Here is a 23,598-nt window from a genome sequence, read left to right on the forward strand (position 1 = left end):
ATGGCAGCGACTGACCCATATATACTGACAACAGAGAGAACAAATAAGCGATAACCACACCTTGACATAGATGGCAATAGAGAAGCGTACATGCACACACACGCACACTACCACACGTACACAGACAATGTGGGGGGGTTGATGGAATCCATGTATGTTGACACGTTCATTTTGATACATGTATTTGTGTAGTTTTACTTGAGATATAGCAGCCACAAGGCTCCCACTCTCTCTCTCTTTGTGGGTGCTGTTTTGAGACTAACATCAGGGCCTTATTCAAAGAACCTTGCAGAGTGATGTACAGAAGAGGTGGCTTTACAGTTCTATACAGCACATTTCTATCAGGACCACACCATGCTCATAGAAAGAGACATGCTACTCTGATCTGATAGAGGCAACATGTGTATTAACTTTCAAATACATTATTGAAAAGATGTAGCAGCTGCACTTTTTATAGCATTTTCTTTTGAACTGCATTTATTTGTTTTTACACATGAACTACAATTTACCATTCTCTCTAATGGACATTAACATTCAGTAACCTCCATTGTAAATGTACCTAATACTCCATCAGTAACCTTCACTATACTCTACATAATACTCCTTCAGTAACCTTCATTGTAATCTACATAATACCCTGGCCTGATACCTTGGCCTGATACCCTGGCCTTCAGGCAGTTTTACTTTCTATCTAATGCATCGTATTTCATAGTCTGATTGAAAATATGATGCAATAGATAAGGAGCAGGTGATGGCTTTATCAATCTGTCATCTAGAGCAGGGTTTACCTACCTCGGGTGCACGTTTAGTTTTTCCCCCCTAGCACTACACAGCTGATTCAAGTCACCATCTCATCGTCAAGCTCTGTTGAAGTTATCGTGGGGGGCCCCAGGAGCGAGCTTGGGAAACCCTGATCTAGAAATACACCAGAAAATCCTGTTCAAGTGTCAAAACACCTTGATATCCTATTCAATGTAAACACATGAGATCAACTAACAATCAACCACAACACGTATGACAATTGGGTACTTTTTACTGCAACACACACCAGGTTAACTTATGAAGGGAATGAGAGAGTCAGAGATACAGATGTCCTTCCGAACTCAGCTGCTGGAGAGGAAGGAAACTGTTCAGGGTTTTCACCATGAGACCAATGGTGACTTTAAAACAGTTACAGAGTTTAATGGCTGTGATAGGAGAAAACGGAGGATGGATCAACAACATTGTAGTTGTCCACAATACTAACCTAAATGACAGAGTGAAAAGAATTTAGCCAGTACATAATTACAAATATTTCTGAACATGAATCCTGTTTGCAATAAGACACTAAAGTAAATCTGGAAAAAAAAGACTCAAACCGGTGCATCTGGCAACTACTGCTATACACTGTTCAAGGGACACTTAAAAATGTTGTTATATCCATTCAGCCTTTGAATGGATACACAAATCCATGACTCAATTGTCTCAAGGCTTAAAAAACGTTCTTTAACCTGTCTCCTCACCATCTACACTGATTGAAGTGAATTTAACAGGTGGCTAAGACATCAATAAGGGATTGTAGCTTTCACCTGGATTCACCTGGTCAGTCTATGACATGGAAAGAGCAGTTTTTCCTAATGTTTTGTACACTCAGTGTATATACCTCACATAATAGAACATAGAAGGCAAACATACAAGAAAATAGCAAACCATTCACAGTGAAATTCTCAATTTTCTCCACTAGAAGGTGCTCTTTAATCTACAAGAATGTGCTCTACGACACTGGCTTTGATGCTCGTCGGATGTAGCAGGGCTTACAAACTATTACGGGCTACAAAGGGAAGCCCAGCCACAAGCTGCCCAGTGACACAACCCGACCAGAGGAGCTAAATTACTTCTACACGCGCTTCAAGGCAAGAAACACTGAATCCTCCATGAGAGCACCAGCTGTTCCGGACGACTGTGTGATCACACTTGCCATAGCCGATGTGAGCCAGACCTTTAAACAGGTCAACATTCACAAAGCCGCAGGGCCAGATGGATTACCAGGAAGTGTACTGCCAGCATGCACTGATCAACTGGCAAATGTCTTCACTGACATTTTCAACCTGTCCTTGGCCAAGTCTGTAATACCTACATGTTTCTAGCAGACCACCATCGTCCCTGTGCCGAAGAAAACTAAGGTAAACTGCCTAAATGACCAACCCATAGCACTCACGTCTGTAGCCATGAAGTGCTTTAAAAGGTTGGTCATGGCTCACATCAACACCATCATCACAGAAACCCTAGACCCACTTCAAATTGCATAACCCCCCCCCAACAGATCCACAGATGACACAATCTCTATTGCACTCAACACTGCCCTTTCCCACCTGGATAAAAGGAACCCCTACGTGAGAATGCTGTTCATTGACTACAACTCAGCATTCAACACCATAGTGCCCTGAAAGCTCATCATTAAGCTAAAACACCTCCCTTTGCAACTGGATCCTGGACTTCCTGACAGGCCACCCCCAGGTGGTAAGGGTAGGCAACAACATCTGCCACACTGATCCTCAACACGGGGGCTCCTCAAGGGTGCATGCTTAGTCCCCTCCTGTACTCCCTATTCACCCACGACTGTGTGGCCAAGCACCACTCCAAAACCATCATTATGTTTGCCAACGACACAACAGTGGTAGGCCTGATCACCAACAACGATGAGACAGCCTATAGGGAGGAGGTCAGAGACCTGTAAGTGTAGTGCCAGGTCAACAACCTCTCCCTCAACATGACCAAGACAAAGGACATGATCGTGGACTACAGAAAAAGGAGGGCCTGATCACGCCTCCATTCTCATTGACGGGGCTGTAGTGGAGCAGGTTGAGACCTTCAAGGTCCTTGGTGTCCACATCACTAACAAACTATCATGGTCCAAACTCACCAAGAGAGTCGTGACAACATCTTTTCCCCCTCAGGAGACTGAAAAGTTTTGGCATGGGACCTCAGATCTTCAAAATGTACTACAGCTGCACCATCGAGAGAATAATGACTGGTTGCATCATCGCCTGGAATTGCAACTGCTCGGCCTACAGAGGGTAGTGCGTACGGCCCAGTATATCAATGGGGCCAAGCTTCCTGCCATCCAGGACCTCTAAACCAGGCGGTGTCAGGGGAAGGCCCTAAAAATTGCCAAAAACCCTAGTCATAGACTGTTATCTCTGCTACCACACGGCAAGCACCAAGTCTAGGTCCAAAAGGCTTCTTAATCATTTCTACTTCCAAGCCATAAGACTGCTGAACATGCTCAATTACCTCGACTAACCTGTACCACTGCACATATACCGGTACCCCCTGTATATAGCCTCGTTGTTATATATCTTTTACTTTTTACTTTAGTTGATTTGGTAAAATATTTTTCTTAACTCTTATTTTTCTTATAACCTGCATTGTTGATAAGGTGACAAATACACATTTATTTGATTTGATTTAACAACCTACACCCTGGTTCATCACTACACAACAAGTCTATTAACTGTTCTATAGTGTAATGAGCTCAGAGATGATGGCCTCCATCTCCTCAGTGATGCTTATGGTGAAGTGTAATTACCGACAGTGTTTGCAACTACACCACTGTAGATGGGAGAGACAGGCTGGTGATGAGATCAGGGGTGTAATCATTAGTCCAAACAGTTGCAACTAAAACAACAGGTTCTATTGGACAAATTCAGGTACGTCCTCCCCTGTTCTTTTTTTCACTTCCGTTTAAGAAAGGTTTTACAACAGAATTGGTGTAATGAATACACACCAGAGGGCTGCTGGTCTGGTTGAGTCTATTTTCTTCTCTGTACCAAGACAAGGTCACATCTTTCTGGTTCTTTACAGATCACACCACTGAACAACTCGAGCTTTAGAGAAATGAACCATTTGCTCGGATGGAGAAGGCTCGCCAGACTGACGTTCATTCTGCTATATTTCGTCATTAATGGTATGTTTATTTTATTCTTACTGATTTGCTGCACTAACTAAAAGTGTATGTGGGAGATGATAGATAAGTAGCCTAATTATTGTTAGATTTGAGATGTACAATGTTTTAATGAATAGATTTGGAAATGTAAAAAACATTTAGGTCTATTGTTGTACGATTGTTGACTTTCCTGACAGGGAAGCCTAGACTAGTGCTTAGAGCACAGACCGAATGTGAATTTCTCTAATTGCATTCCGAACTTAAGCAACTATTATAGGTTCATGGACCCACAGCACAGCACGTTTTTTTTAAACTTTGCCTATTTTTTTTTATAAATGTTTATTCAAAAATGTTTCCTTATAACTTAAAGGACAACTCCACTACTTTCCAAACTCATTTTCATAATCTCCAGCACAATACAAGTGTCGACATATGTGAAAACGGCACATTCCTATGTTTTGTCAACAACAACAAAAAATAATTATTTGCGGTGATGTGGGGAGCAAAAGAAAATACCCTAGAAACTCGTTGCAGGTTTTGAAAATCACTGTTTATAATCTTTAATCCTACCCTGTGATGAAACTTTCTTCTTATCTTCATAACCACAGATCACAGAAATACGATGTTTTCACATATGTAGACACTGGTTTGGTGCTGAAGATGATGAATATGATGTTGAAAAGTGGCGGAATTGCCCTTTAAATAGCTTCCACCCAATATGACATTCATAAATACAACCACGGTCACTGGGCAACTGTTATTGGTTCAGGGACCTCACCTCTAGCCTGAGTACCAGTCTCTTAGCTAACATTCCACTCGTTACCACTCCTTGTCATTGCCAAAAGGACTTGGCTTTTGGCAATCTTCAAATATGAACATTCTTTCAATACTGAGCTCAAGGAAATCTGAGGATTTGATCCTGATTGTATAACCCTCACAGCTGTCCTCCGATCACAATGTTTATACAAAAAAGTGCATTCATAGGCTGGGCTAATTAAGCCACCATTAGTATTGGAGCCTATATTAGGCCTAGCGTACTACAGTGAATGCAGGCGACCACCACCTGTGCTATGCAAGCCAGAGAGCCAGGTCTGACGCACGCTTGTGGGACAATGAATTTAAGTTGAACTTGAACATCACCAAATGCGTCATGTTTATTTAAATATGTAACAAAACAAATATGGTGCCTTGGCCGATTTAATGAAACCCTTGCTGTTGAGGTAGACAACAGATCATAGAACAGCGAATCTCCGACTCCCCGCCGAGCTCCTTTTTGGAAATGGCAAGTTCACTTTCTCATTCATAAAAGCATATCAATTGCAAGTGTACTACCTGTCATGCAGGTGAAAGAGGACCCAAAAGCGACTTAACAGAAACAGAGTTTATTCAAGTCCAAACAGGGAATAACAGAAATCCTCTAGTCTGTAGAGGGGAATAACAAGAGAAGCGGCCACAGACTGCAGGTCGCTTCGGGTCGGGTAGGCGCAGGCCGTAGTTGACAGAGACACCTGCTCACACGCAGCATCTGATGAAGGCAAAAAACACGACAGGACAGGGCGAAACACAATCACAGCACGGTGAATACTAAACAAGGAACCGACGGGACAGGAACGGAACACAAAGGAATAAATAGGGACTCTAATCAGGGGAAAGGATCGGGAACAGGTGTGGGAAGACTAAATGATGATTAGGGGAATAGGAACAGCTGGGAGCAGGAACGGAACGATAGAGAGAAGAGATAGCGAGAGAGTGAGAGGGGGAGGGGGAGAGAGAGGGATAGAAAGAGGGAAAGAACCCAATAAGACCAGCAGAGGGAAACGAACAGAATGGGGAGCACAGGGACAAGACATGATAATAAATGACAAACATGACAGTACCCCCCACTCACCGAGCGCCTCCTGGCGCACTCGAGGAGGAATCCTGGCGGCAACGGAGGAAATCATCGATGAGTGAACGGTCCAGCACGTCCCGAGACGGAACCCAACTCCTCTCCTCAGGACCGTAACCCTCCCAATCCACTAAGTATTGGTGACCCCGTCCCCGAGAACGCATGTCCATGATCTTATGTACCTTGTAAATAGGTGCGCTCTCGACAAGGACGGGGGGGGAGGGAAGACGAACGGGGGTGCGAAGAAAGGGCTTAACACAGGAGACATGGAAGACAGGATGGACGCGACGAAGATGTCGCGGAAGAAGCAGTCGCACAGCGACAGGATTGACGACCTGGGAGACACGGAACGGACCAATGAACCGCGGAGTCAACTTACGAGAAGCTGTCGTAAGAGGAAGGTTGCGAGTGGAAAGCCACACTCTCTGGCCGCAACAATACCTTGGACTCTTAATCCTGCGTTTATTGGCGGCTCTCACAGTCTTCCCCGCAGACAAAGGCAGACCGGTAGTGAAGCCTAAGGCGATGTGAGACCATGGTCGAGAAGGAATGGGGAGCGGTCTGAGACGACCGGCAGGAGGAGAGTTACCCGACTTAGTCTGCGCGCAGTCCGAACAAGCAGCCACGAAACGGCGCGTGTCACGCTCCTGAGTCGGCCACCAAAAGCGCTGGCGAATAGACGCAAGAGTGCCTCGAACACCGGGATGACCAGCTAACTTGGCAGAGTGAGCCCACTGAAGAACAGCCAGACGAGTGGAAACAGGAACGAAAAGGAGGTTACTAGGACAAGCGCGCGCGACGCAGTGTGCGTGAGTGCTTGCTTAACCTGTCTTTCAATTCCCCAGACTGTTAACCCGACAACACGCCCATAAGGAAGAATCCCCTCGGGATCAGTAGAAGCCACAGAAGAACTAAACAGACGGGATAAGGCATCAGGCTTGGTGTTCTTGCTACCCGGACGGTAAGAAATCACAAACTCGAAACGAGCGAAAAACAACGCCCAACGAGCTTGACGGGCATTAAGTCGTTTGGCAGAACGGATGTACTCAAGGTTCTTATGGTCTGTCCAAACGACAAAAGGAACGGTCGCCCCCTCCAACCACTGTCGCCATTCGCCTAGGGCTAAGCGGATGGCGAGCAGTTCACGGTTACCCACATCATAGTTGCGCTCAGATGGCGACAGGCGATGAGAAAAATAAGCGCAAGGATGAACCTTATCGTCAGACTGGAAGCGCTGGGATAGAATGGCTCCCACGCCTGAATCTGAAGCGCCAACCTCGACAATGAATTGTCTAGTGACGTCAGGAGTAACGAGGATAGGAGCGGACGTAAAACGTTCTTTTAGAAGATCAAAAGCTCCCTGGGCGGAACCGGACCACTTAAAACACGTCTTGACAGAAGTAAGAGCTGTGAGAGGAGCAGCAACTTGACCGAAATTACGAATGAAACGCCGATAGAAATTAGCGAAACCTAAAAAGCGCTGCAACTCGACACGTGACCTTGGAACGGGCCAATCACTGACAGCTTGGACCTTAGCGGAATCCATCTGAATGCCTTCAGCGGAAATAACGGAACCGAGAAAAGTAACGGAGGAGACATGAAAAGAGCACTTCTCAGCCTTTACGTAGAGACAATTCTCAAAAGGCGCTGTAGAACACGTCGAACGTGCTGAACATGAATCTCGAGTGACGGAGAAAAATCAGGATATCGTCAAGATAGACAAAAACAAAGATGTTCAGCATGTCTCTCAGAACATCATTAACTAATGCCTGAAAAACAGCTGGCGCATTGGCGAGACCGAACGGCAGAACCCGGTACTCAAAATGCCCTAACGGAGTGTTAAACGCCGTTTTCCACTCGTCCCCCTCTCTGATGCGCACGAGATGGTAAGCGTTACGAAGGTCCAACTTAGTAAAGCACCTGGCTCCCTGCAGAATCTCGAAGGCTGATGACATAAGGGGAAGCGGATAACGATTCTTAACCGTTATGTCATTCAGCCCTCGATAATCCACGCAGGGGCGCAGAGTACCGTCCTTCTTCTTAACAAAAAGAACCCCGCCCCGGCCGGAGAAGAAGAAGGCACTATGGTACCGGCGTCAAGAGACACAGACAAATAATCCTCGAGAGCCTTACGTTCGGGAGCCGACAGAGAGTATAGTCTACCTCGAGGAGGAGTGGTCCCCGGAAGGAGATCAATACTACAATCATACGACCGGTGAGGAGGAAGGGAGTTGGCTCGGGACCGACTGAAGACCGTGCGCAGATCATGATATTCCTCCGGCACTCCTGTCAAATCGCCAGGTTCCTCCTGAGAAGTAGGGACAGAAGAAACGGGAGGGATGGCAGACATTAAACACTTCACATGACAAGAAACGTTCCAGGATAGGATAGAATTACTAGACCAATTAATAGAAGGATTATGACATACTAGCCAGGGATGACCCAAAACAACAGGTGTAAACGGTGAACGGAAAATCAAAAAAGAAATAGACTCACTGTGGTTACCAGATACTGTGAGAGTTAAAGGTAGTGTCTCAAATTTGATACTGGGAAGATGACTACCATCTAAGGCAAACATGGGCGTAGGCTTGTCTAACGGTCTGAAAGGAATGTTATGTTTCCGAACCCATGCTTCGTCCATGAAACAACCCTCAGCCCCAGAGTCAATCAAGGCACTGCATGTAGCACCCGAACCGGTCCAGCGTAGATGGACCGACATAGTAGTACAAGATCTAGATGAAGAGACCTGAGTAGTAGCGCTCACCAGTAGCCCTCCGCTTACTGATGGGCTCTGGCCTCTTACTGGACATGAATTAACAAAATGTCCAGCAACTCCGCAATAGAGGCACAGGCGGTTGGTGATCCTCCGTTCCCTCTCCTTAGTCGAGATGCGAATCCCTCCCAGCTGCATGGGCTCAGTCTCAAAGCCAGAGGAGGGAGATGGTTGCGATGCGGAGCAGGGAAACACCGTTGATGCGAGCTCTCTTCCACGAGCCCGGTGACGAAGATCTACCCGTCGTTCTATGCGGATGGCGAGAGCAATCAAAGAGTCCACATCTGAAGGAACCTCCCGGGAGAGAATCTCATCCTTAACCACTGCGTGGAGTCCCTCCAGAAAACGAGCGAGCAGCGCCGGCTCGTTCCACTCACTAGAGGCAGCAAGAGTGCGAAACTCAATAGAATAATCCGTTATGGACCGTTCACCTTGGCATAAGGAAGCCAGGGCCCTAGAAGCCTCCCTACCAAAAACTGAACGGTCAAAAACCCGAATCATCTCCTCTTTAAAGTTCTGGAACTTGTTAGAGCAATCAGCCCTTGCCTCCCAGATAGCTGTGCCCCATTCTCGAGCCCGGCCAGTAAGGAGTGAAATGACGTAAGCAACCCGAGCTCTCTCTCTAGAGTATGTGTTGGGTTGGAGAGAGAACACAATCTCACACTGCGTGAGAAAGGAGCGGCACTCAGTGGGCTGCCCGGAGTAGCAAGGTGGGTTATTAACCCTAGGTTCTGGAGGCTCGGCAGGCCAGGAAGTAACAGGTGGCACGAGACGAGACTCTGGAACTGTCCAGAGAGGTCGGAAACCTGAGCGGCCAGGTTCTCCACGGCATGGCGAGCAGCAGACAATTCCTGCTCGTGTCTGCCGAGCATGGCTCCTTGGATCTTGACGGCAGTGTAACGAGCGTCTGAAGTCGCTGGGTCCATTCCTTGGTCGGTTCCTTCTGTCATGCAGGTGAAAGAGGACCCAAAAGCGACTTAACAGAAACAGAGTTTATTCAAGTCCAAACAGGGAATAACAGAAATCCTCTAGTCTGTAGAGGGGAATAACAAGAGAAGCGGCCACAGACTGCAGGTCGCTTTTGGTAGGCGCAGGCCGTAGTTGACAGAGACACCTGCTCACACGCAGCATCTGATGAAGGCAAAAACACGACAGGACAGGGCGAAACACAATCACAGCACGGTGAATACTAAACAAGGAACCGACGGGACAGGAACGGAACACAAAGGAATAAATAGGGACTCTAATCAGGGGAAAGGATCGGGAACAGGTGTGGGAAGACTAAATGATGATTAGGGGAATAGGAACAGCTGGGAGCAGGAACGGAACGATAGAGAGAAGAGAGAGCGAGAGAGTGAGAGGGGGAGGGGGAGAGAGAGGGATAGAAAGAGGGAAAGAACCCAATAAGACCAGCAGAGGGAAACGAACAGAATGGGGAGCACAGGGACAAGACATGATAATAAATGACAAACATGACACTACCTTGCAGCTTACATCAGCAGGCTCCTTTTCTCATGGAGGGACGTCTCACATGGATCACTAAAATAATGATTATGATCACATTTCCTCAATTTAAATATGAGGCATATGGGGACACCTACACATTTTTCAGCCTGGCACGTGTGATCAGTGTAGCCTTGTATGGTCCAGACTTTTAGCTTGTGTGTGTGCGTTTGCTAATTCTGTCCATTCGGGATATTTCCTAAAGTATCCTGTCTCGACAGATCATATAACTAATGACCATACAAACATTTAAAAAGTCATCATTATCAGCAGGTATTCCCAGTCGGTATTAGAAAGAATGTTGCGACCCTGCCCACCTGTGGGGAAAACAACCTTTGGTTATGTAGGTCATTGGCTCACAGCCTTTTTCTTGTTGTCTGCTTGTTTTAGTCAATTACAAAACTACATTTAACAAAAGTACAACATATCTTAAGATTACTTTTAAACATTGCCTGCTCCCGAGCTTTCTCACAACTTAGAAAAGTGTTACATTGTAGCGCTTCCCTCATGCCCTTTTTCATGACGTGCTAGCAGTGCTTGCTGCTGACCAGAACGTTAAGCCAGCCAAGAACAACACAAACGGACTATACAGATACAAGTAGTGAGTGGAGTTACAAACGGACTATATACTACACAAGTTAAATGTCTTGCTTGAGATTAAATGTTTTCCACACACAAAGCTACGTGTAAATACTTGGACAACGGGGCCCCACATTTCCCGCTCTCCTACGCTGAATAGCCTGAAGCCGCAGGGATTTTCTCACAGGCTTTAATTCCCTACATGGGAGCACTGCGAACCATTGGTTGGGATTTTTTACCTGGTTAAATGTACATTGAACAACACAGCAGCCTTTCGGCATGTTTTGTTATTTCTATATAAGTAAAAATCTCCTATGAAGTTGGCTCTTTTACAATGGGGGTCGATGGGAAAGAATGTTTGTTATTCCCAATTTGTGGGCGTGGCTCAAGGGGAATTCCTTCTTACGACGTGAATATCAACTCAGAGTATGAGTGAGGAATGATGACAGGTGCCAACAATTCAGTTGATTTTCTCTCATTAGCATTAATGGGATGCAACTGAAGCAAGCATAGTTCGATTGAATATGTAGGTAAATATTTTCAGTATCATTCTCTTTCTATCATTAAGAAGCCCTCTCGAGCCACTTTGAACAACATGAACTTGCATTGACACGGCCATCTCACAATGAAATGACCGCAGCAGGTAGTAACGGTATATAAGCAATAATACATGAGAGGACGTGTTATTATGACATTTTTATCATGGCTGTGATGTGGTCAGAGTCACGAAGCAAAGTCGAGTGGTGTAGACCTGTCACGGTTTTCCTCCTCTTCAACTGAAGAGGAGAGGCGAGGAGGATCGCAGGACCAATATGCGGCGTGGTAAGTGTCCATGGTTCTTTTAATAAGAAAATCTCAACATGAACACAACTACAAAACAAGAACCGTGAAAACCTGAAACAGTCCCGTGTGGAACAAACACTGACACAGGAAACAATCACCCACAAACACCCAAAGAATATGGCTGCCTAAATATGGTTCCCAATCAGAAACAACGATAAACACCTGCCTCTGATTGAGAACCACTCTAGGCAACCATAGACTTACCTAGACAACTAAACTGAACACAACCCCATTAATCTAATAAAAAACCCTACACAAGACGAAACACAATAACTCACCAATGTCACACCCTGGCCTAACAAAAATAATAAAGAAAACAAAGATAACTAAGGCCAGGGTGTGACAGTACCCCCCCCCCCCAAAGGTGTGGACTCCCGGCCGCACACCTAAACCCATAGGGGAGGTTCTGGGTGGGCGTCTGTCCACGGTGGTGGCTCTAGCGTGGGACGTGTACCCCACGCCAGCATCGTCCGTAGTCCGTTTTTGCAGCATCCTAGGAACGGCGACCCTACTAAATGGCCCCACTGGACTGAGGGGCAGCTCCGGACTGAGGTAGCTCAGGACTGAGAGGTAGCACAGGCTGGTTGACAGCTCTGGCAGCTTCTGGCTGAATGGCGGCTCTGGCAGATCCTGGCTGAATGGTAGCTCTTGGCTGAATGGCGGCTCTGGAGGATCCTGGCTGAATGGCGGTTCTGGAGGATCCTGGCTGACTGGCGGCACCTGGAAGATCCTGGTGACTGGCGGCTCTGGAAGATCCTGGCTGACTGGCGGCTCTGGAAGATCCTGGCTGACTGGCGGCTCTAGAAGATCCTGGCTGACTGGCGGCTGGAGGATCCTGGCTGACTGGCGGCTCTGGAGGATCCTGGCTGACTGGCGGCTCTGGAGGATCCTGGCTGACTGGCGGCTCTGGCGGCTCTGGACAGACGGGAGACTCTGGCGTTCATGACAGACAGGAGACTCTCGGCTCATGACAGACGGGAGACTCTAGGGGCTCTGGACAGACGGGAGACTCTAGCGGCTCTGGACAGACGGGAGAATCTAGCGGCTCATGACAGACGGGAGAATCTAGCGGCTCATGACAGACGGGAGACTCTAGCGGCTCTGGACAGACGGGAGAATCTAGCGGCTCATGACAGACGGGAGAATCTAGCGGCTCATGACAGACGGGAGACTCTAGCGGCTCTGGACAGACGGGAGAATCTAGCGGCTCATGACAGACGGGAGACTCTAGCGGCTCTGGACAGACGGGAGACTCTAGCGGCTCTGGACAGACGGGAGACTCTAGCGGCTCTGGACAGACGGGAGACTCTAGCAGCTCTGGACAGACGGGAGACTCTAACAGTTCTGGACAGACAGGAGACTCTAGCAGCTCTGGACAGACGGGCAGCTCAGGTAACGCTGGAGAGGAGGAAGGCTCTGGCAGTGCTGGACAGAGGAGCTCTGGCACCTCTGAACGGAGGGGCGGAAGCTCTGGCAGCGCCGAACAGGTGGGAGACTCCGGCTGCGCTGGAGAGGCGAGGTGCACTGAAGGCCTGGTGCGAGATGCCGGCACTGGTCGTACTGGACCTAGGACACGCACCTCAGGGCGAGTGTGGGGAGGAGAAACAGGGAGTACTGGGCTCTGGACACGCATAGGAAGCCTGGTGCGGGGGGCTGCCACCGGAGGGCTGGTGCGTGTAGGTGGAACTGGATAGACCGGACCGTGCAGGCGCACTGGAGCTCTTGAGCACCGAGCCTGTCCAATCTTACCTGGCTCGATGCCCACTCTAGCCCGGCCGATCTGAGGAGCTGAATGTACCGCACCGGGCTATGCACCCGCATTGGAGACACCGTGCGCTCCACAGCATAACATGGTGCCTGCCCGGTCTCTCTCGCTCTCCGGTAAGCACAGGAAGTTGGCGCAGGTCTCCTACCTGGCTTCGCCATACTTCCTGTGTGCCCTCTCCCCAAGACATTTTAGGGGCTGACTCTCGGGCTTCCTACCGCGCCGCCATGCTCGTTTCTCCAATACGATTTGATCTGATATGACGTCACCATGGTCTAGGACCGATGGGAACGTGGACTGAATAATCTGCTTTCTCCTATTTATCGACAGGCAGGACATATTTCCATACAAGAAGCCCATTTTGTTTATTGTAGTCTTAACGAACTGGTCGAGATGCTTTTTAAAAGGGTTTTCCATCTATCCAGATGCCCAGATACTTGAAAACAGGGACACACTCAATATGGACACCATCCAAAGTACATATGCTTAAATCATCAGAGTTATTTTTATGCGCTCTAGAGAACAACATACTTTTTTACCTGGATTCAATACGAATTTCAGGTCAATAAAGTTTTTCTGTAATACAATGAAGGCAGATTGTAGTTTAGATAGAGCCTTGTCAACCATGGGGGCAATGACATATACAACAGTATCGGCATACAAGTGCAGTCAATTTTGTTAATGTAAACAGTAAAAACTATAGAACCCAAAATCGACCCCATGCGGGACACCTTTGGTAATATCCAGGAAACCTGATTTAACACCATCAGAGAACATTGAGTTCTCTCTGTCAAGTCATTTTTTAATAGTCACAGTTACTGGTCTAGGCCAATTGAGGAAAGCCTATGAATTAGCAGTGAGTGATCAACAGTATCAAAAGCCTTTGACAGGTCATTGAAGACGGCATCTCAATGTTGCCTTTTATCCACACAATTATCCACATCATTTATAAATAGGGATGCAGCAGATACGCTCTGAGCAACTCCCTAGCAACGTGTGAAAAACAGTTAGCTTGTTAGCTATCCAGCTGAGTTATCAGGAGAAAAGTTGTCTTCTGATGTTGTATTCTTAGTCCGTCTTCCTTTATCTTTTAATTTTCCATTGACCAACATGATCCCCCCCCCAAAAAAAAATCATTGCAGTTGTGCAGTTATATGGCTACTGCAATAGCTGTGTCCAAAATAACACAGTTACAGTCACGTTTGTTTCTGCAGGGTGAATATTAGATTATACTGCACGATTCAGTAATTGTGTAGTACAGGGGTAGGCAATCCTCTTCCTGGAGGGCTGCAGGTACTACAGGATTTTGTTCCAAATACTAGGCACCACACACAAAGGAATAAATAGACCAATCTGAGCTAATTGATCAGTTCAGTTATAAGACCAGCAGAGGGAAACGAACAGAATGGGGAGCCCTTCCAGGTCGGTTAAATGAAAAACATCAATCACCTGCGTCACTCCAGGATCAGGGTTGCCTAACCTCTGGTGTAGTGGTTATGTTCTAACTCTGGTTATTTTGCAGATATACTGTAATTGCTGCATTATAAAATAACCATTATACTGCGAATACTGTAACTGCGGTTTCACAATTGCAATTAGTTACAAGTTGATGTCACAGCCAATTCTTTGGTGCAATTATTGTCAGTTTTACTCTCAACTGTTTCAGTTGCCAGCTCTACTTAAGTAGATTTACAATCAAATACTTTTAGACTTTTACTCAAGTAGTATTTTACAGGGTGACTTTCACTTTTACTTGAGCCATTTTTATTTAAGGTATCTTTACTTTTACTCAAGTATAACAATTAGATGTTTTTTCCACACGTATTATTGATATACATTACTTCGGTCTAGATAATTACATTTGAGTAATTTAGCAAACACTTTTCTACAGGCTACAGATGCTTACAATCATAATATTTCTGCATTGTCCATATGTACATAATCTCTGCCACTTTCCTACTGCTGGTAGGACAATCATGCCCCTGATCTCTGTATCTGTGTTCTGAACAAATAACACATTGTCTAACGCCTACATTAGTCCTCTATCATGCTGCAATGTTCCTCTGACCCTGAAAATCAAAGGACACAATCTAGGCTGTTTAAAAGGCTGCACTGGAAAATCTTAATTTAATTTCTTACAAAATATTCAACTACTAGTCCAAACAATTATTTCCTGTCCCCAACCATCACATTAGACCTGTAAATATCTAAGAAGGACTGTGATACTCAAGTCAGTAGTGTCAATCCAGATCACTACATTGCAGACGTGCAGAAAACATGAACTAATGGTTGAATTTCAATGTCATCTTCAGTGCAGTCTGACATCAGATCACAACATCATATGGATGCAGTTACTGACATGTTAAACACTTATCCAGGTATTATGAGATATAGTGTGCGACTGCAGTCATTGTGTTGATATTGAGTCTCTCTTTCCACAGTACTCTGTGCTTCCCAGCAAACAGTCCAGTCTGAGACTCAGCAGGTGAAAGGCATCGTGGGACAGTCTTTCTCTTTTCAAGAGAGGGTGATCAAGTCTGGCAATTTACTTTATGGAGAACTTGGCAGTATTGCAAATGTGTTCCCTGGTAAAGAAGGCAACATCACCCTTGAGAAGAGATTTGAAAACCGCCTCCACTTGAACAATGTTACAAGATACTTCACTCTGTCAGCCCTTCAGATAGACGATGCTGGGGTTTATACTGTTGAGAATATAGACGAAGAGAAAAAAACAACAACATTTGAGCTCACTGTATACAGTAAGTGTTTGTGTGTTGTATATTACAAAAACATTTAATATAGGTTCTGATTTCAATTTATTTGTATTTTTTCTTCCAGATTCTGTTTCCAAACCTCAGGTGACAGAGTGTGACAGCAGCTCCTGTAGTGTGGTGTGTTCTGTGGACAATGAAAAAGAGGTGACCTTGACCTTGTACAGGGGAGAGGAAATACTAAACCAGACCAGCAGTCCTGATCTCATCACTGATCTTTCTCTCCATTTGGAGGTAGAGGTAAAGAACTACAACTCCACCTACAGCTGTGTGGCTTCCAACCCTGTCAGCAATGAGACAGTTCTTGTCCCAAAATGTTGCAGTGAAGATGGTCGTGCTAATGATGCAGGTAAGAGACATTTTGAATTAAAACCATCCAGAAATAGTAGTTGAACTCATTCAAAACATATTTTACAAAAATAATTTCCTTGTGTTTTATTTCAGACAGTGGCGAGATGACTCTGGGTGTGCTTATTATTGCTGTATTCTGCATTCTGGTTGCCTCTGGGCTGGTTGGACTTGCAATCTATCTAAGGAAGAGTAGAAATGAACACTCACAAGGCAGGTATTTATCTGTTACAGGTGTGAGGTCACTCCCCAAAGTCAAAACCTCTTTAGCCTTGTTTTGTTTATGTGTGATTTTTTACAATCAATGGTAGTGTTTTGGAAAAGGTAGGAAATGTTTGCTTGAACACAGGATGCAGGTCAAATATATACTACACTTCCTCTGCTTGATCAGACAGTGTCATTATCCCAGACGACTTCTAAATGTTGAAAAAGCAGAAGGTACACACACTCTTGACAATGATTACTTGAAAAGCTCATCTCATCTGACACTGTCTTAAAGACTGCAAGCACAGACACTGATTTACATAGTAACAAATGAGTCCTGAGTGTTTACAGAACCTGTCCAGGGGGGGGTGAGCATCTGTATGTCTCTGTCAGTTAGTCACACGTCATCTTAGGCCCATATTTACTTTACTTTATGTGCCTTCATAGATTCAGCCGAAAGAGTGCAAGTTGACATTGAGTATGCAACGATAACTCCTAAAAAACGAACAGATAACCAGGTTAGTAAAAATGTTACAGGCTGATTGACAATACAGCAGCTTTAGCAGCCCTCATGTCTACAACTGTAGGCTTTAGCTCTGTGCCAGTGGGTTAATGTGGTCTTGAGTTGCACAGACCACCTGAGTTTGATACAAGGCCTGATGTCATTGCAACCAGTTTTGCCCATCCGATATGGTTGGGTTGCACAATGAGAAGCCACACAGCACATATAGTATATAATAATGCATTTGATCAGTTAACCGTTTCCTTCCTCTGGCACAAAGTTTTATTATAAAGAGGCCTATCATCTTTTTTAATTTATTTTTTACATTTGTTGGTTTCCTACCCCTTTTATCTCCCCTCTCAATTCAATTCATTTCAATTCAAGGGCTTTATTGGCATGGGAAACACATGTTAACTTTGCCAAATCAAGTGAAGTAGATAATAAACAAAAGGGAAATAAACAATCAAATGAACAGTAAACATTACACTCACAGAAGTTCCAAAAGAATAAAGACATTTTCAAACGTCATATTATGTATATATACAGTGTTGTAACGATGTCCCTGTCGTTCTCCATCCCTCCCTCCCCTCCCCTCCCCTCCCTCCCACTCCTTGCCTAGGAGGAGCGAACAGCTATACAAGAACTGAAATGGCTTAGAGACAACCCTGAACTGACATCGGTTTACTATACACTCCAGTTACATCGCAGCGTTGCCAGCGGGGATGTTGACACAGCGACTTTCCATTTTGCTCCTTCATGCTGAGAGGCCAACATGATAACTCATATCCTGGAGAGGACGGTAAATGTCATAAGGAGGACATTGAAATATTCACTCAGAAAACCTTTTAGAGACAAAATTGTTATGGGAGAACATTCCCCTGGAACTTTTGCACTGATGTTATAATTTCAGGCTTTCTTTGCAGGTCATTCTGTCAAATAGGGGGCTCGATGACATCCACTGATAAGGACCAATTCAATAGCTATGCATTGAGTAATTAGCAGGATCAGGATAATCTCTCTTTTCAAGTGCCTTTTATCCCAAATCCCAATGTACAGTTTAGGTTCAAACAAATGGAACCTCTTTTAATACAATTCACTAGTGTGTTTGCTATGTTACTGCTGGGCCAAAGCTTATTTTTCTGTTCTGTCTGTTCTGTTGTTTAAAATGTAGGTGCCTCCCCTGTATCTTTTTATAGCTGGTCATTGTTTAGCTTGCCAGTGGATAGCAGCTGTGTACATCATATAAAAAGAGCAGGCGTTTGAGATAAAACCACCTACTCCTTAGAAGGTAAGGCTGTTAGGCTTCTTTAGAAACAAAAGGTCCAAAGATGTGTTTTCCTTTCACCGTGTATGTTGTATTGAAACATTTCTGAGGGGAAGATTTTCCGTTTTTCTGTTTGATCTTGAGTGACATTTTATCGCTTTTTGCAAAATTTAGGGCAGGGATAAATTGTAGCTTTTAATTTAGCTCATTTCCTTTATGATGGACCATTTATTAATTGTCCCAATCTATGTAGCACATCAACCCTTAATTAGATATTTGATGGTGTAGCTACATTATTTATGGCCTGTATGTGTCCCATATATGCAGTTGAAGTCGGAAGTTTACATACACTTAGGTTGGAGTCATTAAAACTTTTTCAACCACTCCACAAATTTCTTGTTAACAACACGTTCCACGTGTCCCGGGCTCCAGGGAAACGCTCTGTCCCGTACAGACTGGGGGGAACTGTAACGGGAAACATAACCTCCTCCCATCCGTCCAACTCCCGTCTGCTCATTCCAGTCACCCTTTCCTGTGACAACCACAAGCTTCACCTTCAAGCCTTGGTAGACTCTGGAGCCGCAGGTAACTTCATGGATGGTGTCTGGGTGAAGGAGAATGGCGTTCCCTCTGAACCTCTAAGTGACCCCATGAGGGTTACTACATTGGATGGAAGCCCTTTGGGATCTGTCACTCATGTCACTACCTCCTTGCGACTTTCAGTTTCACAACACCAGGAATTGATGAACTTTCATTTGATCTCCTGTTCCGAGTTCCCTCTCGTCCTTGGATACCCCTGGCTTCACAGCCATAACCCTCACATCGACTGGTCTGTGCGCACTATCAAGCAGTGGGGTCCTACGTGCCAAGCTACTTGTATTTTCCCGAATTCCCCGAGTTCTAGTCCCGAGTCTTTAGAATCCATTGACCTGACCCGAGTTCCCGAGTGTTACCATGACCTCAAACGGGTATTTAGCAAACAGAGGGCCACCATGCTACCACCCCATAGACCTTATGATTGATGCCCCATCGAACTGTTTCTGGGCACTTGCCCCCCCAGGGGTCCGATCTTTTCCCTATCTCCACCCGGACGACCTGCTATGGATACCTACATCAAGGACACTCTGGAAGCAGGCCTCATGCGTCCATCCACCTCCCCGGCGGGAGCAGGGTTTTTCTTTGTGGCCAAGAAAGACGGTGGATTACGTCCTTGCATCGACTACCGGGGACTCAATGCCATAACCGTTCATAACCGTTACCCGCTACCCCTTATGGCCACAGCCTTCGAGCTGCTCCAGGAAGCAGTTGTTTTCACTAAGCTTGACCTGCGGAACGCATACCATCTTGTGCGGATCAGACCTGGTGACGAGTGGAAGACCGCTTTCAACACGCCTACTGGTCACTATGAATACTTGGTGATGCCCTTCGGCCTGACCAACGCCCCAGCTGTGTTCCAAGCACTCATAAACGATGTGCTTAGGGATATGCTTAACATATTTGTGTTTGTTTACTTGGATGACATCCTCATCTTTTCGAGCTCTCTTCAAGAACACACAAAGCATGTCAGACAAGTACTCAAATGCCTCCTTGACAGCCATCTGTACGTTAAGCCGGAAAAATGTGAATTCCATTCATCCCGAGTACAATTCCTGGGATTTGTAGTGGAACCCGGTCGAGTCCAAATGGACCCCAGGAAGGTAGGGGCGGTAGCGGATTGGCCCACCCCCAAATCCGTTAAGGAAGTTCAGCGTTTCCTGGGCTTCACTAACTTTTACCGCAAGTTCATCAAGAACTTCAGCTTGGTGGCAGCCCCTCTCTCAGCTTTAACCAAGGGTGGCAATGCAAGGTTTTTGTGGGGAAGAGAAGCTGAGACGGCCTTCCAAGGACTCAAGCAGCGCATCCTCTCTGCTCCCATCCTGATACTACCGACTACGGATGAACCGTTTGTGGTGGAGGTAGACGCCTCAGAGGATGGTGTTGGAGCTGTCCTGTCTCAGAGGGGTGAAGACAAGAAGCTTCATCCGTGCGCTTTCTTCTCACACCGGCTTACCTCGGCTGAGAGGAACTACGATGTGGGGGATCGTGAACTCCTAGCGGTTAAGATGGCATTGAAGGAATGGAGACACTGGCTCGAGGGGGCTTCTCATCCGTTTCAAGTGCTTACGGACCACAAAAATCTGGAGTATATCCAGCAGGTGAAGCGGTTGAACTCTAGACAAGCTAGATGGTCTCTTTTCTTCAATCGATTCCAGTCCATCCTCACCTATCGGCCCGGGTCGAAGAATGTCAAACCGGATGCCCTGTCCCGAGTCTACGCTCCTGCCATTCGAGATGACACGGACATGCCTGTCCTTCCTGCTGCTAAGATCGTGGCAAGTTGAGGATACCGTGAGACGAGCTCAAGCTATTGAACCGGACCCGAAAGGAGGTCCTGCCAATCGGTTGTTTGTCCCCAAGGCAGTGAGGACTCAGGTCCTTCTGTGGGGGCACTCCTCTCGCCTCACCTGTCACCCGGGCGTAGGTCGCACCTTGGAGTTCATCCAGCGTAAGTTCTGGTGGCCTACCATAAGAGAAGACGTTGCCACTTTCGTCAATGCCTGCCCCGTGTGCTGCCAGGGCAAATCTTCTCACCTCTGCCCGCAAGGACTCCTTCACCCTTTACCTGTTCCCCACAGACCCTGGTCCCATATCTCGTTGGACTTTATTACTGGCCTTCCTCCATCCCATGGCAATACTACTATCCTAGTCATAATCGACAGGTTTTCTAAGGCGGCCAGGTTCGTCCCTCTGACTAAGTTACCTTCTGCCAAGGAAACGGCTGAGTTGGTAATTAATCATGTGTTCCGAGTCTTCGGCATTCCTCAAGATATGGTTTCTGACAGAGGTCCCCAGTTCGCCTCTAGGTTTTGGAAGGCCTTCTGCCAACTCCAGGGGCCTTCTGCCAGTCTATCTTCAGGGTACCATCCGGAGTCCAACGGCCAAACAGAGAGGATGAATCAAGAGCTGGAAACCACCCTCCGATGTATGACTCGTAACAACCCGTCCACATGGTCGTCCTTTATTGTTTGGGCCGAATACGCGCACAACACCTTGCGCTCCTCCTCCACTGGTATGTCCCCGCACGAGTGTCAGTTTGGCTATGCCCCTCCATTGTTCCCGGACCAGGAGGCAGAAGTCAGAGTGCCTTCAGCCTTGAAGTTCGTCAGACGCTGTCGGCTTATGTGACGGAAGACCCGTCTTAATCTTATGCGTTCCTCACAGAGGTACCAACAACAAGCCAACAGACGTCGCCGTCCCGGGCCTACCCTGCGCCCCGGCCAGAGAGTCTGGCTCTCCACAAGAGACTTACCACTACGGGTGGAGTCTCGCAAGCTGTCCCAAAAATACATCGGTCCCTTTAAGGTTGCCAGGATAGTTAACCCAGTTTCTTATCGCCTACACTTACCCAGATCCCTTAAGATTAATCCCACGTTTCACATTTCCTTATTAAAACCTGTTGTTTTTTCTCCCCTTGTCCCGGCAGACAGATCTCCCCCTCCGCCTCGTGTCATTGGAGGCCAGCCGGCTTATACCGTCCATCGGATACTGGATTACCGCCGGGTGCAGCGGTCCTGGCAGTATCTGGTAGACTGGGAAGACTACGGTCCCGAGGAGCGCTCCTGGGTTCCTGTCAAAGACATACTGGACCCTGACCTCATTCGTCAGTTCAGGGCCCTCCACCCTGAGAGAGCTGGTAGGAACGTCAGGAGCCGTTCCTAGGGGGGGGATTCTGTCAGGATTTGGCCAGGGTTGTTCCGGTTTTTGGTCACTAGAGGCCCCCATTGTGCCTTTTGACCTTTTGGTTTCCCTTGATCCCCATTATTATTTGAACCTGTGCCTCGTTTCCCCTGATTGTATTTAAACCCTTTGTTTTCCTCAGTTCTGTGCTCTGTGTTTGTATGTTAGCACCCAGCCCTAGTACTCTGTGAACTCTTGTTGATCCCGGTGGACTCTCTTGAGGAATTCTGTTTTTTGTTATTGTTTGTTTGTTTTTTGAGTATCTTTTGAGGCTTTTTGTGCTATACCGTCCACCTTGTGGATTTACCTTTTTGTCTTGGAGGATTACCTTTGTTCTTATGGAATTTCTTTTGAGGTTGTGGAGTTACATGTTTTCCTGAAGAACTTCACTTTTTACTTCATTAAATACACCGTCTCAAGTACTGCTATGTCTGCCTCATCTTCTGGGTTCTGCCGACTATTCGTGGCTCAGTTGGTTAAGTGACTGTTTCTCACTCCGGAGACCCGGGTTCGTAACCGGGTCCTGACACAAACTATAGTTTTGGCTAGTCGGTTAGGACATTTTTCATCGACAATTGTTTACAGACAGATTATTTCACTTATAACTCACTGTATCACTTATAACTCCCTGAAAATTCCAGAAAATTCCAGAAAAATCTTCTGATAGGCTAATTGACATCATTTGAGACAATTGGAGGTGTACTTGTGGATGTATTTCAAGGCCTACCTTCAAACTCAGTGCCTCTATGCTTGACATCATGGGAAAATAAAACAAATCAGCCATGACCTCTGGTTCATCCTTGGGAGCAATTTCCAAACGCCTGAAGGTACCATGTTTATCTGTACAAACAATAGTACGCAAGTATAAACACCATGGGACCACGCAGCCGTCATACCGCTCAGGAATGAGACATGTTCTGTCTCCTAGAGATGAATGTACTTTGGTGCAAAAAGTTAAAATCAATCCCAGAATAACAGCAAAGGACCTTGTGAAGATGCTGGAGGAAACAGGTACAAAAGCATCTATATCCACAGTAAAACGAGTCCTACACCGACATAACCTGAAAGGCCGCTCAGCAAGGATGAAGCCACTGCTCCAAAACCTCTATAAAAAGCCAGACTACAGTTTGCAACTGCACATGGGGACATAGATCGTACGTTTTGGAGAAATATCCTCTGATCTGATGAAACAAAAATAGAACTGTTTGGCCATGATGACCATCGTTATGTTTCGAGGAAAAAGGGGGAGGCTTGCAAGCCGAAAAACACCATCCCAAGCGTGAATCACGTGGGTGGCAGCATCATGTTGTGGGGGTGCTTTGCTGCAGGAGGGACTGGTGCACTTCACAAAATAGATGGCATCATGAGGAAGGTCATTTATGTGGATATTTTGAAGCAACATCTCAAGACATCAGTCAGGAAGTTAAAGCTTGGTTGCAAATGGGTCTTTCAAATG

The 23,598-nt window shown here is 46.2% G+C and overlaps 1 protein-coding gene across 2 annotated transcripts; it reads left to right on the forward strand.

Annotated features, from left to right (window-relative positions):
- Positions 1 to 3,777: 3,777 nt before the first annotated feature.
- On the forward strand, positions 3,778 to 21,943 carry LOC124012307 (SLAM family member 5-like). Of its 2 annotated transcripts, XR_006834693.1 has the most exons (6): positions 3,778 to 3,946; positions 15,718 to 16,035; positions 16,115 to 16,396; positions 16,492 to 16,612; positions 17,721 to 17,900; positions 21,889 to 21,943. XR_006834693.1 is itself a non-coding variant. In XM_046325786.1 (5 exons), the coding sequence occupies exons 1-5, from the start codon at positions 3,877 to 3,879 to the stop codon at positions 17,746 to 17,748; spliced, it is 819 nt and encodes a 272-aa protein (XP_046181742.1). In that variant the 5' UTR covers positions 3,778 to 3,876; the 3' UTR covers positions 17,749 to 18,785. The 2 variants fall into 2 exon arrangements, 1 of the variants encoding a protein (XP_046181742.1); XM_046325786.1 differs by lacking the exon at positions 21,889 to 21,943 and having other exon boundaries at positions 17,721 to 18,785.
- The last annotated feature ends 1,655 nt before the right edge of the window (positions 21,944 to 23,598 follow it).

Source organism: Oncorhynchus gorbuscha, linkage group LG24 (genome assembly GCF_021184085.1).
Source record: "Oncorhynchus gorbuscha isolate QuinsamMale2020 ecotype Even-year linkage group LG24, OgorEven_v1.0, whole genome shotgun sequence".
In the NCBI taxonomy this organism is placed as follows: Eukaryota; Metazoa; Chordata; class Actinopteri; order Salmoniformes; family Salmonidae; genus Oncorhynchus; species Oncorhynchus gorbuscha.